Source organism: Palaemon carinicauda, chromosome 8 (assembly GCF_036898095.1).
Source record: "Palaemon carinicauda isolate YSFRI2023 chromosome 8, ASM3689809v2, whole genome shotgun sequence".
NCBI lineage: Eukaryota > Metazoa > Arthropoda > Malacostraca > Decapoda > Palaemonidae > Palaemon > Palaemon carinicauda.
The window spans coordinates 132,530,976-132,550,549 of NC_090732.1; the positions used below are offsets into that span (position 1 = coordinate 132,530,976).

At 44.5% G+C, this 19,574-nt stretch overlaps 1 protein-coding gene across 1 annotated transcript in view; it reads left to right on the top strand.

The window, feature by feature from the left end:
• Positions 1 to 19,574, top strand: part of LOC137645946 (uncharacterized) — a 44,309-nt gene that overhangs the window by 15,154 nt on the left and 9,581 nt on the right. Inside the window, exons 7-8 of the mRNA XM_068379017.1 lie at positions 4,762 to 4,935; positions 13,832 to 14,113. Coding sequence (XP_068235118.1) covers positions 4,762 to 4,935; positions 13,832 to 14,113 — 456 coding nt within the window. The remainder of the gene's footprint in view (positions 1 to 4,761; positions 4,936 to 13,831; positions 14,114 to 19,574) is intronic.

Sequence of the window (19,574 nt, forward strand, 5' to 3'; positions counted from 1 at the left end):
TCATTAGAAAGAACCTCCTACAGCCACTCAGCATGAAACAATACTCGGAGCCCAAGGAGATTTAGGGAGTTCCCTTCATTGTCTAGTACCCCTAAGTACTCTTTAAGTGACAGTAGTAAAGGCTCTTGCTGTCATCTAAGGCTTGAGGGAAAACAAAGGTAACTCTGGGGCTAAGGAGGAACTCTGTAAGGTGTTTTACAGGTTTGGTCTTAGGACTGGAGAGGAAGGAGAAACCCCAAAGATCACATTTCAGAAGGAATTAAGTCTTCTCCCCTCCTGAGAAAGGAGTCCAAGCGCAAAATAAATCCTTTAGTTCCCAATTCAGGGGGCCCAGTGGACGCAGAAGACCTGGAAACTGAATCAACCTTTATTAAGGTTTTGTTTCTTATCAGAGAAGTTAACAAAGTAAAGGAGTCAACTAGAGCTCCAGTCAGTGGCAGTTAGACCTCCCTCGATAGTATCTTTGGGGCTCCTCAAGTTTCGAGGCCTGCCCTTAAGCTACCCTAGTTTGAACATGGTTTGGAAAACAAGAGCGTTAATGCACAAGTCTCCAGATCTAGCAACTTAATATCTTCGAGGCACTCACATAAAATCCTACCCCCTTTACTCTCCTATCAAAGGAGATTTTATATCCCTGAGGTGAAGCCATCCCTTCCAATCTACTGATTGGTGAGGCAGTGATATGGAAAAGGGTCACAATTTTCTCAGCGTCCGAGTTTGCAAAAATATAAATTATTTCCATGGCGAGTTTCAGGCACCTCCTAGTTGGGCAACTGATTAGGGACACTGGCTTATTTCGCATCCTCTCATAATCCAGGAAATCCTCGGAACAAGAAAAAATTCACACACCTAATTCTGTCAGAGGTGAAAGCAGTTACTTTCTTAGCCCATCAGTCAGCCAACCAGTGGACCAAATGGATGCTCAAACAGAGGAACTGTAGCAGTTAGATTTACCAGGTAAATACAGAAATGGAAGACGTTGGCACTCAGGAATTCCTTGAATCAACACAGACCAGCCCTCTTCCCATCCAGGGAAGTTGATACAGGGTGGAAAAGTGGAGGAAGACTAGACAGAACTCCCTTTTCCACCAAGCTGTCACCTTTAAGCAGTATAGGGTGTTCACAACTTGAAAGCAACATCATCAAGCACTCTTAACTCATTCTTAAAGAAGTCATCCTCAATTTCTAGAGCTAAGTCTGATCCTCCTATCTTTTCTTCCTTTCAAAGAGACTCGTCATTCAGCCATTTCGTTCCTGTTCTGGCCAGGTGCAGAATAGAAATCAGAGGATACTAGGACCGGCAGTCCTCCACTGGAACTACCATGAGTGGAGGATGCCAGTCAATCCAGGGGCAAGGTGGCAGTATCACAAGGATTGGATGGTCGAGGTCCTTCTGGAAGGATGCCGCTTCCCATTTATTGGCTTTTATCCTCCCCTCACATGGATTCCAACAGTGTTCACACTATACCTCCCAAATTCAGAAAAGGGTCTGCTGGAGATTGTACGGGATGGTTCTCAACGATTTTACAGTAGTCTGCTCCTCATGGAGAAATCAACTGGCGACTGATCGTTGACCTCTCCTCCTTGAACGAGTTTGTGTTGCAGACCCCATTCAAAGTGGAGATGGCAAGCACTGTGACTTCATATGGCTGTACCTGAAAGATACCTACTTTAAGATATCAATTCTTTAGTTATTCACAAAGTTCCTTCACCTTGTTCTCAGGGGGAAGATATTCCAGTTCAAAGTTCTGTTCTTCAGACTGTCTACCATCGCCAAAGTGTTCACACTCATCTTGATTTGGGAAGATGCCAACAGCATACGTCTCCTAAGATGCCTGAATAATCGATTGATCCTATCCTCCCGGGAACAGCTTCTTCAGTGTTGCGGTAAGCCTCTCACCTTTTGCCATGACCTGGGGATTGCAGTAAATTGAGATAAATCCAGTCTTTGTGGGGTTGCCCGTAGATAGATATATTACCCACACAGCTCCACAAAAAAATCCCATTCTTTTGCTTCCTGGTCCCAGGCCTGTCAGCACCACTAGAAGATGAATTTCAACATCTATGGGACAACCTAGATTTTTATGGTTTTACCCCATTTTGCCTGGTCAAAAGTGTAGTCAGCAGGGTATTGACTACCTCAAACCTCAGAATGACCCTGGTGTTTCCTAAATGGCCACAAGCCGAATGGTACCTAGACCTAATCATGCTCCTTGTCGAGGGACCAAGAGAACTACCACAAATAGACCCACAAATCGATTACATTCCTGTCACTTCACAGGTGGACACTATCCAGTATCTCAAACTATAATCTTTTAGCGAATCACTGCACAAATATCTGGATATCTTCGAAGATTCTCTGCAGCGGAAAGTTGGTCATCCTCTGCAATTGGCGTTGTAGAAACAGTACTACTCCGGTTTGGGCCTCTATCCGGCTAACAGCTGACTTTCATGTCTACATTCAACCTGCGAGATGCACCTTTTAGTCTCAGTGGTGAAAGGTTATCATTCAGCTTCGAGTCAGGACTTTAGACTGAAGGGGCTAGATCTCTCTTCAATGTGGTATTGTCTGTGCACATGAGAGGTTTTGAGCGGTCTGCCTTCCAAGAGAACTCAAAACTCCCTGCAGGAATGTCACCAGAGTACTTAAAGTCTTTGAAAAGGACCCTGTACGAAGCTTTGAGGCAAGTGTCAGACAAGGAGCTTACACTTAAGATGGTTGACTTGGTTATCCTGGCTTCAGCGAAGCGAGTAGTCTAACTCCACGGAATCTCACGTATTGCTAGTCATACTGAGAGATGTAGGAGTGTTTCATTTACCTTCATGTCTGGGTTTGTCGCTAAAACTCAGAATCCGGCCGCTGACGTGACCCAGATTTGAGACCATCTCCACCTCCTCACTTTGGGATGCAACCGATGATCCGGGTAATTTGCTTCTTTGCCCTGTGAGGGGCCTAAGATTCTACCTGAAGTGAACTCAACCTTCAAACCACAGCTTCAAAACCTGTTTATTAGCTCATGCAGGGGTAAGATGAAAGACTCCTGAAACTCCATTTTCTGGCTTCAAGAATTGATAATTAGAGAGCATCCTCCTCCAACAGAGAACCCACTTGAATTTGGTCAAATGCATGCTTATGAAGTTAGAGGGACCGGTACGACACTAGCCTTCAAGAAGAGACTGTCAGTGGTGCACGTACTGAAAGCTGGAGTCCGGAAATAACAGACAACCTTCACACAAGTTTTTTGATACATTCTCACTGTAACCTGTGGAGGCTCTTCAGCAGGTTGTGTAGCATACCTAGCTCCCTCACAGGACAAGGAGCATGTTGTACAAGATAGGAATGAGAGGTATGAATGTCTTGCCTCCTAACCTTATTTCTTTCTCCTCCTTTAGGGTACAGCAGTCACGCTGTTGTAGTATTTATTGAATTGGACTTGATACAGGTAAGACTCTATACCGAGCAACTAATCTGTACTGTATATAGATACACGTAGAAGAATTTCCCCTATCCTCCTTACAAGGGGGAGGATGGACAGCAAAGTTAACATATTATTTTCCGTTAACACTAAAATTCAAATTTTATATCCTGGAGGGATATAAATTCCTTCGTGAAATTCTGTCTCCTAGACAAAAACCTAGCCTACCACCTCAGGTTGGTAGGAGGTGGGTTAGAGTCAACACTCTTGCACTTCAGGTCTAAGTGTCCCAACATCTCGGAATTTTAAACCGACCAGCTTGGTTACAATAACTTCCTCCCTCTCAAGGATCTCTGCTATTAAAGGATGAGGGCTTGTATTTGGATAGGAACAAATCACAAATTCTAAAAGTAATTTTTTTCCCAACTGTACAAACCAAAGTCCTTTAAATCACAATATCTACCTCATACATGCAACAAATCCTAAAAAGTCCAAGTGGCAACTCAGTGTATGGGTAGGGGCCAGGCCTTCATCGCCACCCTCAAGTAACTACTACCGATACCTTGTTAAAAATTCTAGGACCCGAGTTACAGCTTTGCTAAAATCATATTCCTATTAAAGGACTCAGGTTTGTATAATTAGGAAAAATAAAAATTACCTTGAAAATTTTTGATTTTTAAACTATACTGAAACTATTCCTGAGTGGTCTATGTATCTAGGGTTGTTTGATAAACATTTTATCAAACAAGACAAGGAGAGAATTATTCATTAGCCAAAAATATCTAGAGTTGTAACTATTTTTAAGAACTTCACCAGGTTGTGATATTTACTTGGTAGCATTCCCCCCAAATCCAGTGCTTGAGTATCTATTCTAATTGTACAGTATACTTAGAATCATGTAACATTTTCCTAAATTTTGATACTATGTAGGCAACTGCAAATCATCATTAATGAAAATTGGATACAGTAATTGGATTTCGTCTTTTGGTATAAAATTAATGAGCTTTCAGGGAATCATAATCTATATTAAAAATTACCTTTTTGAAATATCTTAAACAAAATATTCCACATGAAAATCAGTCAAACAAAATATTCCACATGAAAATCAGTCATCTGTCGGAAACTAGTTGGAAATCAGCTAGACGATTGTTTGAAACCCACCTCATATGAATCATTTAATCAACACCTGGCAGACTAGTCCAGCTGTACCTCCTTTTGTCAAGCCAATAAGTATTTTGTTTCCTTATCAAGTCTTATACTTATTACCAACTTTGTATGTTTGAATATGATCATTTTGTAATTTATTTGAGACAATTTTCAGTACTACTATTCCTTATTTTGACAGGGTCTTCGGCAGTCACTCATACTTAGTCCAGATCAAAGACAACTTCAGGAGCAGCTAAGAAGAAAGCATGCTGAATTACAACAACAAATAATAAGACAGCAAGAAGAATTGCGGCAAGTTAATGAGCAGCTTATAATGGTTCAGTATGGAATGAGTTTACAACATATTTATAAGGTATGAGATTTTCTTAGCTTTGAATGTTATTTGATGTAATTAATATAGACAAGTTGTGTCTCATGATTTAGCAAACAGCTGATTTTTTTTTTAAAGTAGAAGTTATCAAAGCTCCGGTATGAATAAACTGTTAGAATATTTAAGGACATGCCTCACATCATTACCCTTAAGATGAAATTTCCTTTATCTTACAACTATCTAACTTCAATACACTGCACTATATAAAGATTTCCCCATTTTTTTCTATACCTGGTTCCAAATACAAAATCATATTCTTTAAATGTAGGATGTTAATTCAGCAGTTCAACTACAGTATTTAAGAAGGAATGGTAAGAAAATTGATAAGTAGTACAGTACTGTATTACATAAGCAGGATACATATAATTTAATACAGTATAAATTTATTATGCATGCTTATCACTTGGCGAAAACAAATTCATTAAAATAAATACTGTAGACTATTTAAATACTTGCCCAATATTCATTGCTATACAAGCTTTAAAGTACAGCTTAAGATGACATTTTAAAAATTAAGAGGATTTGTAGTGGATTTGCATGACTATCCCTCCCATATCTCAAAAACTACTATGACCATGCAAAACCATTAGTGGCAGCCATTTGAGAATACCTCATTGTGGGATACTACTTTTCAGGCTCTTGATAGTAGTACGTTTCTTTTGAATGTTTAAGTTAATATTCAATGTACTGTATGTCTTTTGAACTAAGATTTTATGTAGTTTGTAATAAGACTCTTATGTACAGGTCTAAGTTTTGCACACATTAGATAAGCATCATCTGTTCAGGCAAAGTTGTTTATTTCTTGATAGATTTGATGACTGTAGTGATCTTATAGATCAAATATCATTACTGTATATTATGCTAAATATAGGCCCGTGAAAAAAAGAGCGATACTATACAAATATTCAAGTGTGATGCTATCCACTCATCAGATAGTAGCCTAGCTCAAGGGTGTATTTCGGGTAGTGTTACTACTCACTCAGTTTGCATAAATAATTTGACTTTGTTCCAACGCAAAACAAACCTACATTATTTAAAATGGGTATACTCTAGCACAAGCTGGAAATGGCTAATGAAGAATCTTTGATGTTCTTACTTCAATATGGCAACTTCCCTCTACCACTGCATATGGTGGACAGGGTCTGACTTGCACATGGCAAGTCATTCTGACTCTGGCTGTCATACTGTTTGGATGTGTGCTTTCATCTAGCCTATAAAGTTGTTTTGTGTTAATTGCTTTTTCTCTGCTTTTCAGCACGAGTGCAAAGCACGTGACTATGATATGTACGTGTCTTGGTGTTGATGGACACCGTTGTGGGACGTAGGTGAGTTATGAGGATGTTGACTCTCATCCTTCGTGTCCTGCATGCAGGTGCCATCGCTGCTTGTCATTATCTCCTTGTGTTGTGTAGAGGGAATGGCCATCCTGTAAATGGGTTGATCCTATCGCCAGTTCTGTATCACCAGTGATTAAGCATGCTCCGACAGAAGCTCACTGTTCTGCGGTTGAGAAACGCCCTTTAGCACTTCTTTCCCCTACTGCGAGCCGTTTGGATTCCTACGACCGACTGTTTGTGTCTGAATATGGATCTCATAGCGATTTATCAGGCTACTGCCTGCGATCCTCACCAATTTATTATGTGAGTTACTTGCTGAAACATTAATCCTTTTTGAATCGCCTGCTTTTAAGATCAACATCATTATCGATGAAACCTGTGCTCCCTCTCACTCCTGGAGGCCAATGTATTGTATTTATGTATGAACTTAAAAAGGAGTTATCCAAATAAGAATCACCAGGGCTAAATGATCCTTACAGAGAACAGCTTAGAGAAGAACCCAGCAGGGCTGAGTGCCAACTGCAAGAAAATAGCGACGGGTCGGTGCATCCACCTTCCTACAAGGTAAGAAAGTGATAGTGTCTTCCACCCTACTGGAAGCTCCGTTCATGGATGGGGTTGAATGCTCGGGACTGTATCACGTACTGCTAGGGAACCGAGTACACCATCTGGGGAATAGTGGCAACTGTGGCAGTGGCAGCAGGAAATGTTTTCTTGCCTTTAAAGGGTCTCCAAGGCTTCTTGCCTTTAGGTTGAGATTATTTCCCAGGGGTAAATTTCCTCTTAGAGGACATACCCCATTTCTGCATAAGGCTGTTCTCTTGAGCCGGCCTGTCCATGACTTCTTTAACCACCTTTTGGGGAAACGAATAGGAAATGTCAACTCCTTTCAGCTTGAAGGCAAGGCTTAAGGCTGAGCGAATGCCTTTCACCGCCAATACTGGAAGGGCTTTTCCTCCCAAAGGTATGTAAGAAATTCCGCTATTACTGGAATAGTGGCATCAAGTGGAGAGATTTTCCTTCCATGACACCAATCACAGAAGACTCCATTTTGCCTGGTAAACAAAGGCTGAGGACCTACACGAGTGCCAGGACCTACACAAGTGTCTGGACATTCGTTCCGCAACTTGTCGTGAAAAACCTTTCTGAGAGAGGAGACACTGGATAGTCTCCATGCATGAAGTCGAAGCGACTGCACGGTCTTTTGGGAGATGTTAGCATGTGGTCATGGAGGGAGTTCTCTCGGTACATCTACTTGAAGTTGTAGGAGGACTGCGAACCACTCTGTGTGATGCCATAGCGGAGCTACAAGGGTCATCATTAGATCTTTGGACACACTTGTTTTGTTGGATAGTCTTCCCATCAGACAAAACGGGGGAAAGGCGTACACGTCGATGTTGTCCCACCGTTGTTGGAACGCATCTTGCCATAGAGCCTGAGAGTCCGAGACTGGAGAACTGTACAGCAGAAGCTTGCTGTTCAGAGATGTTGCGAACAGATCTACAGTCGGAAAACCCCATAAAGTCAGGACTTTGTTGGCTATCTGATGATTCAAAGGCCATTCGGAGCCTACTATCCGAGTGGCTCTGCTCAGATTGTCTGCGAGCACATTCCTCTTGCTGGGAATGAAGTAAGCTGATAGAGCCACCGAATGTTCTTCTCACCATCAGAGGATCTTTGCTGCAGGATGGCATAGAGGCTGCGAAAAAGTACCGCCCTGTTTGTATATGTAAGCCACCACAATAGTATTGTCACTCATCAACACCACTGAGTGACCTGCCAGCAACTGTTGGAACTGATGAAGAGCCAGGTAGGCTGCTCTCATCTCTAGAAGGTTTATATGCTGGTACCTTTCTGATTCTGACCAAAGTCTGGCGATCGTATGGTGCAACAAGTGAGACCCACCACCCTTCTTTTGATGCATCTGTGAAGAACATCAAATCCTGACCTCGTCAATGGTTTCCATCTACCATCCACCAACTCAAATCCGTCACCTGATCCTGAGTTATGGAATTTGGGTGTCCGGTGGGTCGGAGTGTTGGATCCACAAGGACTTCAGCTGCCACTGCAGGGATCTTATCCTGAGGTGGCCATTTTGAACAAGACAAATGAGAAAGGTTAGATGGTCTAAGACTCAACCAACGAGAGGCCGGAAGAACTTCTTTGCCGAGGAAGGGAGCAGCCACTTCCTTCAGCCTGTGTACTCTTTCGTCTGATTGGAAGACTTTCTATACGACGGTGTCTATGATCATTCCGAGGTATACCAGTCTCTGTGAGGGTTGCAGTGATGACTTCTCAGAATTTATTAGGACCCCCCAGATCCTGACAAAACTCGAGAAGCAGGTCTCGGTGGCGAAGAAGGATCATCTCCGAGTCTGCTAGGATCAGCCAGTCGGCCAGATATCTGAGAAGACAGATGCCATTCCTGCGAGCCCAAGATGACATTAGGGCAAACAGTCGGGTAAAAACCTGAGGGGCTGTCGCGAGACCGAAGCATAGAACCTTGAACTGGTATGTCTTTCTCTCATGAATGAATCATAGATACTTCCTTGAAGACGAATGTATTGGGATCCTTCAGTCTAGTGTGCACATCATGTCCCTTAGATGTACCCGCTTGGATGACCGTGTCTGCTGTCTCCATTCTGAACTGAGTCTGTTGGATAAACTTGTTCGGAGGGGAGAGATCGATGACTGGTCTCCAGCCTCCAGTAATCTTTTCCACCAGAAAAATTTGACTGTAAAAGCCTGGAGACCTGTCTACTCCCTCTTAGAGAACACCCCTCAACAGCATGGTCTGGACTTAAGCCCTGAGGGCCAGCTCCTTTGCGGATCCCTTCGCATAGAACCCTAGATGCACTGGATCCTGAGTCACAGGAGGGAGAGATAGAATGAACGGGACCCGATACCCTAGAGCAAATAAATCGACCGTCCAGGAATCTGCCCCTGTGAAGCTGCTACATCTGCCAGTGCCGCTGTAGATATCTTACCCACAGGTGGTAGGTGATGAGGAATGCCATTCCTACTTGGAGGGGTCACCTCGGCCACCTCCCTTTCCCCCCTTTTTTCCTCTGAAGGACTTGGACCTTTTTTTGTCCCTTGGACTGAAAGGGCCACTTAGACACCTTAGAAGGTCCCGTGGACTTAGAAGTTGACTGGTTAGAGTAAGGTGCTTGCTGAGGCCGAGAAGACTTAGAAGATCTCCCATAGGACCGAGATGTCATGGCCCTATGGAGGAGAGAATCATTGGATGATCTTCTCCAATGCTCAGCAGCCTTCTTTATCTCCTCCGGAACAAAGAGACAAGAACCCTTGAAAGTGGAATTCCTCAGCCAAGAGACCTCCACTTTTGGCACCTGCTTATGGAACCGACCTATATTGGTATCCCTCATCTTGAGTATAGCATTCACACACAGGTTGAAACATGGTGCGACAGAAACTCAAGAGTCCGGGTACCTGACAACAGGAAGGACTTCAACTTCTTCCTGGCCAACTCCTTCCATAGATTGCTGGGACGAACCATGAAGCCTAAGGATCCCAACCATAGATACAGCCACGAAGCAGTCTGCATGCCATACTTCGCACCTCTCTGTGTTTTGGAGCTCAACTCCCAAAAGTGAAGCCTTCAGAGAGGAGAGGGTTTGCGTGAGAACTCCCTTCGTTAAGAACTCTACCGAAGGGTCGAGGATCATGGTGGAATGTGGTTCCCTTTGATCTCGTAGTACTTCTTTTGTAACACAAAAGGAAGTGGCAGAGACTGAGAGGAGGAACCTGCCCTCAAGGAACTAGAAGTTTCAGCTATCTGGGGGATAGCTTTCCTCCAGGCAGCTGTTAGGCCTTTGGACTTGGGCAAAGCCACTCTGGACCTGGAAGGCTTCTGGGTCATGAATATTTCAATGAGAACCATATCCTTCCCTTCCTAGATTGTGGAACCAGGAGTGGACAGCCTGTTAATGGCCTTAATACAGGCGAGGACCTGCCAAAAGGCATGTTCTGATTCCCTTCTCTCATGTTCGGAATGATAGTTTGGACTGGCTGTCTTTTGAGTCTAAGGGATTGTCCATCTCCAGGCTCACGTCCAGAGCCTGGGGTAGGTCAGGGTCCTCAACTGAAACCGTGATGGGCCTGCCACTGAGGACCGCGTTTGTGCCTCAGCCTCCCTAGCCGCGGCGTTCCTCCATGGTCTTAGGAGGGGGAACCTGCGAGGCCTTCCAGGACTTAGACGAAGCTTTGGCAGTAGGAGCTGAAGGCTCCTCCTCTGAAAGAGGAACAGAAATCGGATGCTGATCCGGAGGCACTACCTCAATGTCTTGCGGGTTGAGGGGATGGATTGCGATCTCCCCGGGCAAGCCTATGTCCCTACTCGTCCTAGGGTGGATAATGTTGGCGTGAGGTGGAGTTACCCCTCTCATTCACCTCTTCTGCTTCTTAATAATGACTTCCTTTACCTTCACTGGCATGAAAAGTAAGTTCGCTTGTTCGCTTTCAACCCACGATCGGGGTGGAGGTGATATGCGAGCTTTGTCTGCCGTTGACCTCCTTCTTGGGTCTTGACTCCCAACTGACGAGGAGAATCACGAACTTCGCACGTCAACCGACGCAATTCACGAGCAGAAGGGCTTGCACTAGGAGCCACAGAGGAAGAGGAAGGTCTAGCGCCATTCTGCTGCCCAGAGAAGCACCTATGTCTGATGAAGTCGGCAGAGGCGGCCTCTGAGTAGGGATTGCTGTTGAAGGAGGAGAACGCAGCGGGACGTATCTCCAAGCGTCACGTAGGTGAGGGCTTAGCTAAAACTCCCCAGGCTGTGAAAGGCACCGAGGGTTTTGCTGGATGCCTGTCTAAGGAGTGGTTAAGCTCATCATCAGGTTCAGTCTGAGGTCGTTTGGAAGGTTTGGTTGAGGGGCTATGTGCTGATGGACTGCACATACGCCTGCCTCTACCTCTAGACGAGTAAAGTCTACACCTTGATCGCGAACGCATGGTTCGTGATCGTGATATTCGTGAACGCGAGCGTCTAGCTCTCATGAGAGAATGGCGTTAACGCCGTGAGTGCCTATCTCGCGAACGTGAGTGTTGGCCTCACGAACAAGAATGCTGTTCTCGTGAACGATACCCTCGCAAGTGCAAACGCAGCCCTCGTGATCGTGAGTGTTGTCCTCGCGAGCGTGAGTGCTGTCCTCGTGATCTAGATCGTGACGATCTAGAATGCAAGCGTCTGGACCTAGGTCTAGACCTTGCTCGCGATCGCAAAGAATGCAATCGTGAGACTCCTCCTCGTGAAGCGGAACACCTTCGGAGAGAGCTTTGAAACCTACGGTCTCGTGAGCATAAAGCTCTAGAGCGTGAGCGTCTTCTGGGCGAAGAAAGTTCTGATCGTGATGTCCTACGATCATTACAATCTTCTGAAGTTCCAGAAGGGCGAGGCAATGGCGATACTTGTCCCTTAACGCTGCTGGTGGAAGGTGCGCTGATCCCCGGAAGATCGTCACCTGCAACCGGAGGGTTCCTGTGGGAAGAAACAGAGGGTTGAGGGTTAAGGGACGACGAGGTCCCAGGATGGAGAGAGAGAGTTCGTCAGTAGGGGGTCATTGGAGAGGCAAAAGCGAACGATCATCTCGTCCACACGTGGAAGGGCCAGGGGAAGGCGACAGATGGACCTTGCTCAGTTCCAGAGTGTGAGATGTCGACGGCTCTGGAGAAGGTTCCCTTGTGGCACCACGCTGAAGAAGTCGCTGCAGCCCCTTCTTCGAAGGAGAAGGGGGTTCCAATATCCCTAAAGACGACCACACCTGAAACAAACCTGAAAAGGAGAAAATCTTGCCAGTGGCTAGAAGAGAAATTGCTCCTCTAAGGGAAGTAACAAAACCCCCAGTACCCTGGGGTTGCCAAGGAGATAAGCGATCTGCGTTCCTATTCGCACGTCCTTCGTGAGAGCATACGTGAGAAGGAACTTTTGAGAGATTGGGGGTGAAAGAAAAAGAACACACCCCGCTCGCTGTTGAGGGGAGAACGATCACGCTAAGCCTTCTTCTTCTTGCGCCGTCCAAACTTCTTACATTGGGAAACAGACCATTCTCTACACTCTGCACAGGGCGAACCCTGCTCACAACGATGCCCTCGGCATTTAGGGCACAGAGATATGAAGGTCCCACAAGTGGCACCCTCTCGCCCTGGACACGTTTGCATGGTGAAGGTTGCAGAAAAAGACACGTACACATGTAAAGAGAAAGCAAAAATCAAAAAGTCCAATGACAGGAGGAGAGCGGACATGTCCGATCTCTACTGAGCCAAAAGAAAAAGTGATGTCTCTCACCGCTGTGAGAGTATATATACAGTAGAGGCGGCTGGGTACCCCCCATCCACTCCTTGCCTACCCGCTAAGCGATTAGGAAAGGTTACCACCTCGCAATGAAAGTCTAATGGCTACCTCCATCTGCCATTGAAAGAATACCCACGTAAATAACGCAAGTTTTGTTAGTATGGGAACAAATATTATTTCTGAGAAAATATTTGTCCTAATAGTGTATTTCCATTAGATGAATATCAATCTAATATCAAAGATGAAATAAAACTAGCATAGAGTAAAATTTATGCTACATAGTACTCATAACAACCGATACAGACCCACAAAATAATTTGTATTGTTACTTGATATTTCAATAATGAAACTATATCCTACAGATTTTGTAGATTTGAAGAACAAAGCCCTCAGAAGAATATTGGGATTTAAATGGCAGGACAGGATTAGAAATAAAACTAAAAGAGAGATTAATCAAGTTCCATATGTGGATGAGATCATGGTGAAGGGTAAATGGAGATGGTTTGGGCATGCTCTTCGCACTCCCCAAGAGAGATTAATTCACCAAACTTTTAACTGGGCTCCACAAAGTACTAGAAGAGTTGAGAGACCCAGACCTACATGGCTGAGGACAATGAACTGTGAAGTGGGAGATGATGAATGGAGAAGTATTGATTTAAAAGTTCAAGATAAAGAAGACTTGAGAAATCTAACCGAGGCTCTTTGTATTAATAATCGTAGAAGGAGATGAGGATGATAATGAATCATTACCCTATTGGGAGGAAATCACTCTATTACCCGCTCGCTCTCCGACAGCAATATGATGTCACAGACATATGATATGAACTCGACAGATATTAAAATTTTTCTTAATGTATTTTTTACTGAAAATGGATATTATATATTATCGATAAAAAAAAATACTAACTTACCAAGATAAATCAGTTCATTTTTATACAAGAAAATAGATTATTTCTAAGGAAATATTTGTCCTATTAATGTATTATTTCTGACACACTTGTGACATTATCAGTGAAAAAAGTGGTCGTAAAGTCGAACAGTCGTAAGTTGCATAGATCATAAGTCTGACTACCTGTAGTGTATTCTATCCCTAACTTATGTAATATTTCTTCAAGGACAAATGTATAGAATTATGTACTTTCTATTGGTGTAAGTATTTAGCACTAACTGGTATTTCAAATAGCTGATAATAACAGTATGATAAACAATGTTTTCTCATTTCAGGGTGGTGTGCAATATTCTACAACTACAACAGGAAGTAATAGTAGTTTTCAAAATACTGTGGCAGTTGGGTCAGGAGCTGGAGGAGTACTGGGTGTTCCTACAGCTGCAAATATACCTGTTACTGCAACCATCCATTCAGGAGCTGGAGGGGCTGTAGCCCTTGGTGCAGGTACTTTGGCTGGGACCATGGCAACTCCTTCATTTGTGCAACCTTTAACCATAACAACACCTTCCTCGCTTCAGTCATCGACACTTACCGTTTCCACTCTTAGTCCTGCACAGGTAAGTTTCATTATGTAAAAATAAAATTTATTTATGCTTTAGTTTTCAGAATAAAAGTGATTGTGTACATAAAACGGATTTTGAGCGAAGCGAAAAATCTATTTTTGGGTGAGATAGCCATGTCATCCTGATAGAAGGTTCCAATAGGTAGCTTTCTAAGGGATATTTAGCTACAGTGATATTCCTAGAGAATTAACCTTTAGGTCTCCAGAATTCTAACTCCTGGCGCGAATATCCTTAAAATTTCTCTTAAGGATATCACATAATATCAGGGGACGTATATCTTGATACGACACAAAAATCTTCACCCCGAATAGCGTTTTCGCTTCGAGGGGGAAAAGTGGCTAAAATAGAAGGGGAGCCGTTATCAAGGTACCCTTCCTCCTGTACTACTACTGAGTATCTAGATGGCGCTTATTCCTTGTAGCATTGTTTATGATTAGTAGTAATGACGTATAACGGTAACATCATGTGTCTCAATGGTCAGGGTGACCATAGGAAAATTTGTCCCAAGGTTGAGGCACCAATAAAAATCCGCAGATACAGTACTTTCTAGTAATTCTCTGGTAAACTTCCATCAGGACGACATGGCTATCTCACCCAAAAATAGATTTTTCGTTTTGCTCAAAATCCGTTTTTTGGGCTCAAGCCATGTCGTCCTGATGGAAGTTTATCAGAGAATTACTAGAAAGTACTGCATCTGTGGATTTTTATTGGTGCCTCAACCTTGGGACAAATTTTCCTATGGTCACCCTGACCATTGAGACATATGACGTTACCGTCATACGTCATTACTACTAATCATAAACAATGTTAGTGCTTCCTGGCCCCTGCAGGGAAGAGTCATACTAGACAGTAGGAAAGGGGTCTCAAGGCTTGCATATAATGTATAAATGAACATAATATGTTATTTTGATTATAAAATAAATTTTTGAATATACTTACCCGGTGATTATAATAGCTGCAACTCTGTTGCTCGACAGAAAACTCTAAGGTAAAATTCGCCAGCGATCGCTACACAGGTTGCGGGTGTGCCCAACAGCGCCATCTGTCGTCCAGATACCCAGTACTCAATGTAAACAAAGAACTCAATTTTCTCCTCGTTCCACTGCGTCTCTATTGGGGAGGAAGGGAGGGTCCTTTAATTTATAATCACCGGGTAAGTATATTAAAAAATTTATTTTATAATCAAAATAACATTTTTCAATATTTAACTTAGCCGGTGATTATAATAGCTGATACACCCAGGGGGGTGGGTAGAGACCAGCAAAATATGTTTACATTATTATGAGCTAAGAATTTTTTATTTCATTTTAGAAGTTATCAAAATAACAAAAACAAAATAAATAGGTACCTGGTAAGGAAGTCGACTTGAACAATTACTCTGCCTTTTTAAGTACGTCTTCCTTACGGAGCCTCGCGATCCTCTTAGGATGCTGATCGACCCCTAGGATCTGAAGTATCAAGGGTTGCAACCCATACAACAGGACCTCATCAAAACCCCTAATCTAGGCGCTTCTCAAGAAAAGACTTTGACCACCCGCCAAATCAACCAGGATGCGAAAGGCTTCTTAGCCTTCCGGACAACCCAAAAACCACAATAAAAACATTTCAAGAGAAAGATTAAAAAGGTTATGGAATTAGGGAATTGTAGTGGTTGAGCCCTCACCCACTACTGCACTCACTGCTACGAATGGTCCCAGAGTGTAGCAGTCCTCGTAAAGAGACTGGACATCCTTAAGATAAAAAGACGCGAACACTGACTTGTTTCTCCAATAGGTTGCGTCCATTATACTTCGCAGAGATCTATTTTGTTTAAAGGCCACGGAAGTTGCGACAGCTCTAACTTCATGTGTCTTTACCTTCAGCAAAGCTTGGTCTTCCTCACTCAGATGGGAATGAGCTTCTCGTATTAACAGTCTGATAAAATAGGATAAAGCATTCTTTGACATAGGCAAAGATGGTTTCTTAACTGAACACCATAAAGCTTCAGACAGGCCTCGTAAAGGTTTAGTTCGTTTTAAATAGAACTTAAGAGCTCTCACAGGGCATAAGACTCTTTCTAGTTCATTTCCAACCATATTCGATAAGCTTGGAATATCGAACGATTTTGGCCAAGGTCGAGAAGGCAGCTCGTTTTTGGCTAGAAAACCAAGTTGTAGAGAACACGTAGCCGTTTCAGATGAAAATCCGATGTTCTTGCTGAAGGCATGAATCTCACTGACTCTTTTAGCTGTAGCTAAGCATACCAGGAAAAGAGTCTTTAAGGTGAGATCTTTTAGGGAGGCTGATTGTAGCGGCTCGAACCTGTCTGACATGAGGAATCTTAGTACCACGTCTAAATTCCAACCAGGTGTAACCAAACGACGCTCCTTCGTGGTCTCAAAAGACTTAAGGAGGTCCTGTAGATCTTTATTGTTGGAAAGATCTAAGCCTCTGTGACGGAAGACTGATGCCAACATGCTTCTGTAACCCTTGATAGTGGGAGCTGAAAGAGATCGTTCTTTCCTCAGGTATAAGAGGAAGTCAGCTATTTGAGTTACAGAGGTACTGGTCGAGGATACAGATACTGACTTGCACCAGTTTCGGAAGACTTCCCACTTCGATTGGTAGACTCTAAGGGTGGATGTTCTCCTTGCTCTAGCAATCGCTCTGGCTGCCTCCTTCGAAAAGCCTCTAGCTCTCGAGAGTCTTTCGATAGTCTGATGGCAGTCAGACGAAGAGCGTGGAGGCCTTGGTGTACCTTCTTTACGTGTGGCTGACGTAGAAGGTCCACCCTTAGAGGAAGAGTTCTGGGAACGTCCACTAGCCATCGAAGTACCTCGGTGAACCATTCTCTCGCGGGCCAGAGGGGAGCAACTAGCGTCAACCTTGTCCCTTCGTGAGAGGCGAACTTCTGCAGTACCTTGTTGACAATCTTGAACGGAGGGAATGCATATAGGTCTAGATGTGACCAATCTAGGAGAAAGGCATCTATATGAACTGCTGCTGGGTCCGGGATTGGTGAGCAATATATTGGGAGCCTCTTGGTCATCGAGGTTGCGAAGAGATCTATGGTTGGCTGGCCCCAGGTGGCCCAAAGTCTCTTGCATACATCCTTGTGGAGGGTCCATTCTGTTGGAATGATTTGTCCCTTCCGACTGAGACAATCTGCCATGACATTCAAGTTGCCTTGGATGAACCTCGTTACTAGCGAAATGTTTAGACCTTTTGACCAGGTGAGGAGGTCCCTTGCGATCTCGTACAACGTAGTGAGTGGGTCCCTCCTTGCTTGGAGATGTACGCCAAAGCCGTGGTGTTGTCCGAGTTCACCTCCACCACTTTGCCTTGAAGGAGAAACTTGAAGCTTTTCAAGGCCAGATGAACTGCCAGTAGCTCCTTGCAGTTGATATGCATTGTTCTTTGACTCGAGTTCCATATTCCCGAGCATTCCCGACCGTCTAATGTCGCGCCCCAGCCTACGTCTGATGCGTCCGAGAAGAGAACGTGATTGGGAGTCTGAACAGCCAGTGGCAGACCCTCTCTGAGGCTGATACTGTCCTTCCACCATGTCAGGCAAGACTTCATCTTCTCGGAAATGGGGATCGAGACCGCTTCTAGCATCTTGTCCTTTTTCCAGTGAAATGCTAGGTGATATTGAAGAGGACGGAGGTGTAGTCTTCCTAATGACACGAACTGTTCCAAGGATGATAGCGTCCCTATCAGACTCATCCACTTCCTGACTGAACATCGTTCCTTCTTCAGCATGTTCTGGATGCATAACTGGGCTTGGCTTGTTCTGGGGGCCAACGGAAAAGCCCGAAAAGCTAGACTGTGAATCTCCATCCCTAAATATACAATAGTTTGGGATGGGACCACTTGTGACTTTTCCATATTGACAAGGAGACCCAATTCCTTGGTCAGATCTAGAGTCCACTTTAGATCCTTCAGACAGCGACGACTGGAAGAAGCTCTGAGAAGCCAGTCGTCCAAATAGAGGGAGGCTCGGATGTCCGCTAAATGAAGGAATTTGGCTACATTCCTCATCAACCTCGTAAACACAAGAGGAGCTGTGCTTAGGCCAAAGCACAGGGCTTGAAACTGGTAGACAACCTTTTCGAAAACGAATCTTAGAAAAGGTTGGGAGTCTGGGTGGATGGGGACGTGGAAGTAGGCGTCCCTTAGGTCTAACGAGACCATCCAGTCTTCCCTTCTGACCGCTGCTAGAACGGACTTTGTGGTCTCCATGGAGAACGTCTGCTTTGTGACAAAGACATTCAGCGCACTGACGTCTAGCACCGGCCTCCACCCTCCTGTCTTCTTTGCCACTAAGAAGAGACGGTTGTAGAAGCCCGGGGTTTGATGGTCCAGGACTTTGACTACCGCTCCCTTCTCTAGTAAGAGAGACACTTCCTGTTTCAATGCTCGTCTCTTGTCTTCCTCTCTGTACCTGGGAGAGAGATCGATGGGAGACGTTGCTAGAGGGGGTTTTCGTACAAACGGGATCTTGTACCCCTCTCTGAGCAACTTCACAGATTGTGCATCTGCGCCTCTCTTTTCCCAGGTCTGCCAGAAGTTCTTGAGTCTGGCTCCCACTGCTGTCTGAAGAAGCTGGCAGTCAGACTCTGCCCTTAAAGGACTTGGTTCCTTTCTTCTTTCCACGTCTCCCTTCGGCATGAGCACCTCCTCTGCTGGAGGCTCTGCCACGAAAGGGCGGAATAAAACGGGACGCTGGAGTGTCCATCCTTGGTCTAGCTGACAAGGTAGGCAAAGGGGTGGCTTTGCGAGCAGAGGACGCAACAAGATCATGAGTATCCTTCTGTATCAAAGAAGCAGCAATCTCCTTAATCAGGTCCTCCGGAAAAAGGCACTTGGAAAGAGGAGCAAACAGAAGTTCGGATCTCTGGCATGGTGTAACTCCAGCTGAAAGGAAAGAGCATAGGTTCTCACGCTTCTTAAGGACTCCGGACACAAAAGATGCAGCAAGCTCATTTGACCCATCACGTACGGCCTTGTCCATGCAGGACATGATGAGCAAGGAAGTCTCCTTCTCTGTCGGAGAGATCTTTCTGCTTAGAGCTCCTAGACACCAGTCTAAAAAGTTAAAAACCTCGAAGGCTCTAAATATACCTTTCAAAAGGTGGTCCAGGTCCGAAGATGACCAACATATCTTTGAGCGTCTCATGGCTAGCCGGCGGGGAGAGTCTACAAGACTTGAGAAGTCGCCCTGGGCAGAGGCAGGAACTCCCAAGCCGAGAACTTCTCCCGTGGCATACCAGACGCTCGATCTAGAAGAGAGTCTAGCAGGGGGAAACGTAAAGGCTGTCTTCCCTAAACTCTTTTTGGACTGCATCCAATCTCCTATCACTCGTAAAGCTCTCTTGGACGAGCATGCGAGGACGAGTCTAGTAAAGGCAGGAGTGGTTGACAGCATGCCTAACACAAACTCTGACGGAGGAGAGCGCGGAGCCACAGACACAAA